Genomic DNA, 6,000 nt, shown 5'->3' on the forward strand with positions numbered 1-6,000 from the left:
GAAATATCAACTAAAGGCAAGATCTGTCACTCAGATCATATACCTCCAGCATCCTAGATCCATAACATTAGCCCTTCTCCACAGTCAATTGGTCTGGAAATCTTGACTACTTTACCCTCTGTCCTTTCTCTATCCTAAAACCATTATCTGATTGATCCTCATCTATTTACAGTATCTCCCATATACTTAGATGTTGATTTATCTTTTTCCTCCACCATCTACATCCAAAGAGTTACTAATTAACTCTTCCTTCACAATTCCAATCATAGCTAGCCTTCTTTTTCTTCTATATAGGTTTCCCGTAGTTATCTCTAGCTAGCCTCTTAAAATGAAAGACCACAAAGTAATTTTCCTACCCCCTTGATGAGTTTCTGACTTGGCATCCTACGTTTTCACCTGCTTTTATCTTCTCCTCTACTTTTGCCTATTAAAACCCCATTCTATCAAAACTCAGTTGAAATCTGCCCAGTGTTATGAAGGATACCTTGAAAACCCAAACTAGAGATGACCTGCTCCTCTTTTAAGTTCTCCTTGTACTTTCTGTCAATTCTAATGATTCTCAGTCATAAAAGTATGAAGACTTCATTCCAAAGTCAAAAAATGATTTGACAAACTGCTTTTCCATTCCAAGGGGTGGAGAGAAAAGGAACTAAGGGTGCTGTTCCGCCCTGACTAAGTGAAGAAATGTCACTGGTGAAAGCTGAACTCATTAATGGGAAAGGGGCTGTGACTTTGCAGCATCTCCCAGCATGTGTGGGGAACATCAATCATGTGGGGGCCTGTATGAAAATGTTCTGGTGTAGTCATTCAATAATGTTTCAGCTGTGTGCTGTGTGCTAGGTAGGAAATAGGAGAACCACAGCCTCTTCTCAAGAATCCCACAGAAGAATCCACAGTCATAGTGGGAGAACTGTGTATAGGGCAGTTTGTCAAAGAATCATAAAGACAGCATCAGATAAAAGTTTCTGAAAAGTTCCGTGATTAAAAAACAAACCAAATTGTGCATTTAGTATTATTGCTTTGGTTGATTTGGCCACAGAATCCCTCCCTTGATTCTTTTCTGGTAATATCTACTAAGATTCCTTACAACTAGAACTCTATAGAATGTACATTGGGAAATGCTGTGAAAAGTAATCCAAATGCTGAGAAGGAAATGCTGAGCATTTGGGAGAAGGCATACTTTGGAGATTTAAGCAGAGGGAAACTTTTTGAGAAGAAAACAACAGGAAATCCTATATAACACAGTGAGTGAAAGTGGGAGGAAAAGAATGTGGCGAGGAAAACATTCCAAAGGTTACATTTCTTTTAAGTGGTATTTCTCAGACTCTTAAGTAATAGAGAGTTGGAAGAAGTGGATCAGAAAGGAAAAGTGACTCCATGTTTCTCATCCTCTCTCATATACAATAAGTCTGTCCCCAGCAAGACAATGTGGATATTATTACAAAGGAATTCTATAGTGGCTCCACCTTTTGTTCCCACCTCTTAATCTTAAGAAAAAGAAACTTGGATTCTCGTCTCCTCTTTGTGAAATTCCTGGTTGTGTTTGCAAAAATAAAGTAATTTTGGTTAGCACTGAATGCAATCATGCTTAGTTTGCATTGAGATTGTCACATTGATATTCCAAACCTGTACTCAACCCCAGAATTAAATTTTATGTTAAGGTAGAAAGGTCAGAAAATAGAATTTGGAAATGAAATCGATATGTCAAAGGGATATCTGTACTTCTGCATTCATGGAAGCTCTAGTCACAATAGCCAAAACATGGAATCCACCTATGTGTCCATCAATTGATGAATAGATAAAGAAAACATGATATACACACATAAGGGAATATTATTCACCCACAAAAGGATGAAATCCTGTCATTTGTGGCAATATTAATGCAACTGAGGACATTATGTTAAGTAATAGGCACAGAAAGGCAAATATAGTAGGATCTCATTCATATGTGCAATTCTAAAAAACTTCTCAGAGAAGTTGAGGGTAGAATGGTGGTTACCAGAGGCTGGCGACGGTAGTAGAAGGAGCTGGGATGCAGGAAAACTGGTCATGGGTACTAAGCTAGATAGGAGCAAGAAGTTTCAGTACACTACTGCACAGTATGGTAACTACAGATTATGTATAGCACAGTTCATAAAAGCTATAAGAAAGAATTTTGAATGTTTCCACAACAATAAAATGATTAATGGTTAAGGAGACAGATTGCTCACCCTTATGGGAACATTACACAATGCATACAAGTATCAAAAACATACCATGAATATGTCCAATTTTTATGTATCAAATAAATAAGAAAATATACTTTAATTGCATATTTAAAATGAATCAGATTGATGATATTTAAAATTGTATGAGACAATACATCATATAAGACAAAACTCGCTGTACAGCATGAAAGAATGGTGCTTCCCTGTGACCTTACCTTCGTAGCCCTGATATGGCTCAGTGGATGAGAACCCCTAGGGACTGCATTGTCAAAATGTTACTCACAGGCTTGAAAAAACAAAACAAAACATAATGCACTTTTCTCATGTGCCTGAAATATTTCATCATAAGAAAAACAAGAATATTCCATTTAGCCTAAATGAGGTTATTGAGTAGATGCCAGAACGCCTCCAAAGCTGTGTGTGCAATACAGTACTGGCAGCAACTGCTACCAACGAAAACAGGCAAACTCAGGATTCCAAGCCTCAGGGAGAACCTGGCCGAGCACTGGCCATTTACTATTTGCCAACCCAAAATTAAGTCAGCTGGGTTTCAGAGTGACAGCTCTAAGGTACATATATTGTGGTAAAATTAACTGGTACAGAAAAATAACCCAAAGAGACAGAGTGAAGATCATATTTGAGTATAAAATGTTTTTTTAAACTTACAAATTATGTGACAGAGATTTATTAATGGAAACTCATTCCATGTTTTTGGGTCTTTATGAAATTTTATCTTATTTGTTCTATAAATATTTTGATGACTTCCCTCAGACAAAATTTCTATAATCTTTACAAGCTAAAAAGCAGTTTAAAAAGTTTAGTGATAACGATTTAAAAGTTTTGACTCATTCTTCACTTTACACTAATGAAGTTTTACAATCTCTTTTAGGTGGTTGTTCTTCCAAATATTAAGCCTTTTCTTCTATGAAATTGGCAAACATTTAAAAACTATCACATTAATTGTGAGGTTCAGAGAAACAGGCCCTTCCACATACTATTAATGGAAATGTAATTTGGAACATACTTTTTGAAAGTCAGTTTGGGGACATATATGTACACATGTTCTTGCATGTACATATATACATATATGCAATATACGTATATATATATATACAGATACATATGCAGTTATAAGTATATAATTTTGGCCAACTTCTGAGGAATTTTAAATATTAGAAAATGTTTATAAATAATTTACTAGACTATTCATTGTATTAAGTAGGAGCAATTTACCCACATTTAATAGAAATTAGAGAAAATTACACTAGTATTATATAATGGCCTATCAAATATCCCATCTGAGGATGAATACAAATGACATATTTAAGTGTTGACATATTGAAAAATTATATTACATAATACTACCATGCAACACAATAACACCATGTTTATCTGTGTCCAGAAAAAGTACTCAGAGTATCCGCCTAAATATTAACAATGCTATGCTTGGGTGATGGATTTACAGGGAAATTTTTTTTGTATAATTTTCTCTATTTCACAAGTTCTCTGCAATGCATTTGTATTATTTATCTAATGAATAAACTAAATATCACAAGTTTCTTGACGTATTTGTACCCTTTGGCCTACTAATTTTATTTTTAGGATAATATCCTAACTTAAGGAAATAAACAGATATACACATAAAAATGTATTTACACCTATGTCCATTTCTAACTTGTTTGTAATAATAAAGCACTAGAAGCAACTCAAATACTCAACATCAGGGAATTAGGGAAAAAGTTTCTGTGCCTTCTTACAACAGGATATTACACAATCTTTAAAATCAGAAGCTTGTAAATTTTTAGAAGAGAAGCCAGGCCAGTGGTAATGCCTATAATCCCAGCCTCTGGGGAGAGTGAGGCAGGAGGATGGCAAATTCAAAGCCTGACTTAGCAAAAGTGAGGCCCTCAGCAACTTAGCAAGGATCCTGTCTCAAAATTAAAATAAGACAGGCTGGGGATGTTACTCAGTGGTTAAGCACCCCTGGGTTCAATCTCTGGTACAAAAATAAATAAATAAATAAATAAATAAATAAATAAATAAATAAATAGATAAATCAATCACAATTCTGGTCATAGGACTCAAGAAAGACATGGTCGTTCCTTTCTTCCTTCCTTCCTTCCTAGTTGAAGCTATAAAAACTGTAGATTTCATACAAGTTTTCAATGTCTCTCTTTAATAAAATGGACAAAATAATCATTTACTGATTTCTCACTTAAATTTAGTGTAATATCCCTTTAAAAGCTCAGTATAAAATCACTGTCCTACAGCTCAAGAATATCACTAGTGAAATTTACTGAACTCATGTACTTTAAAATATGAAAGTAGTTTGTGTAAATAAAAAGGATAGGATGCAATATGTTATGGTTTCTCCTGGTGAATGAAGGACTGTTACCGCTTCCCCCGCCCCCCCCCCCAGGCATTTCATTCACTACTATTAAATTTTATGATAGGTGTTTAAAATATAGCAGGGCAAGACTTTTTGCTTCTCTGAGTAACAGGAAGAACTGCAGAATTGAAACCAACGGCAGATAAAGATCAGAACAATAAAATAATTAAAAAGTGGAAAGCGAAAAAGTAAAGGAAAACAAACAGAAAGGAGATATGCGGGCTTAGGGGAAGTAAATGGAAACATAATATTTACTTGACTTGCCCGTTCTCTGTGTAAGTGGTTTTGTAAAATCCCACCAGGGAGCCGTTCAGCCAGCCAGCGAACTCCAAGGTCAGGAGGTAGAGACCACTGTCACCGACGACGGGGGCCAGGCCTTCCTCGGCCTCCACCACCACATACTCTTGCTTTTTGTACTCGAAGCACCTCCTGATCTGCACCTGCTCCCCCGAGGGCTTCCTGAGCTCCGGGAGCCGGGTGATCCAGGTCTCCCGCAGGTGCAGCCACAGGTGACGCGTGGACACGCTCACGTTGATGGAGATGTTCACTCTGCCGGTATATGTGTCCTCATCCAGCACGGGCTTCACCTCCAGGTCGTAGTGTACGGGGTTGATGGTGTCCGGCAGTCTGAAATGTTTCCAGTCTCCACTTTCATCTTCACTGGCAGGACAGACGTCCTGGTCCTGGGGAGGAAGGTCTGAAGGGCCAGCTGGGGGAGGAACGTAGGATGGAGCAGGAGCTGTGCCCTGCCCGGTGTCGTCGGTGGAATCACACGATCTGGTCAAGCCCACGGAAAGTCCTACTATTAATCCTACGCCCACCACCACTGCACAGATAATGGCCACATGTTTGGTTTGAATGCAGTATCTCTTAGAGCCCTCTTCCTCCGCAAAGTTCATTTTTCTTTCCGAAGTCAAATGTTACACATAAAAGGATGTTAAATTTAACTAACTAACGTCAGCTGACTTCCTTTTTAAATTGGAAGGAGTCCTCTGGTTTGGCAGCCTGTTTTCGCTTTTCCCACACCTCTCCCTCCGGCTTCTTGCGTCTTTTCCACTCCCTTCAAGTTCCCACCAGCCACTCAAGGATGAATGCGGAAACGAGGGGGGTGGGATGGGGACTCCAGAAGAGGAGCTGAATTGGAGAAAGAGGACTAACAACACTGTCACAGTTCCCCTTATAAGCATCGCATCCGCACCCCTACCCCTCCTGCACTGGAGCAAGTTAAATATAAAACAGGACTTAGCTTATCAGCCAACAGGAGGATGATTTTTTTCCCCCCAAAGCTGGGTCAGCAGCTTTCAGAGAAAGCGTTTGAGTAAAAGGTGTGCTTACGAGAGAAAAACTCAACCTTTGCCACTAGGTCTTTGGCTTCTTCCTGTTGTGTTCACATTCTTTCTCTCT

General features: G+C 38.3%; 1 protein-coding gene across 1 annotated transcript in view; it reads right to left on the reverse strand.

Annotated features, from left to right (window-relative positions):
• Positions 1 to 5,669, reverse strand: part of Enpep (glutamyl aminopeptidase) — an 82,227-nt gene extending 76,558 nt beyond the window's left edge. Inside the window, exon 1 of the mRNA XM_047567329.1 lies at positions 4,852 to 5,669. Within this exon, the coding sequence (XP_047423285.1) occupies positions 4,852 to 5,495 (644 nt within the window). The 5' untranslated portion in view covers positions 5,496 to 5,669. The remainder of the gene's footprint in view (positions 1 to 4,851) is intronic.
• Positions 5,670 to 6,000: the final 331 nt, after the last annotated feature.

This window comes from Sciurus carolinensis, chromosome 10 (assembly GCF_902686445.1).
Source record: "Sciurus carolinensis chromosome 10, mSciCar1.2, whole genome shotgun sequence".
Taxonomy (NCBI): domain Eukaryota; kingdom Metazoa; phylum Chordata; class Mammalia; order Rodentia; family Sciuridae; genus Sciurus; species Sciurus carolinensis.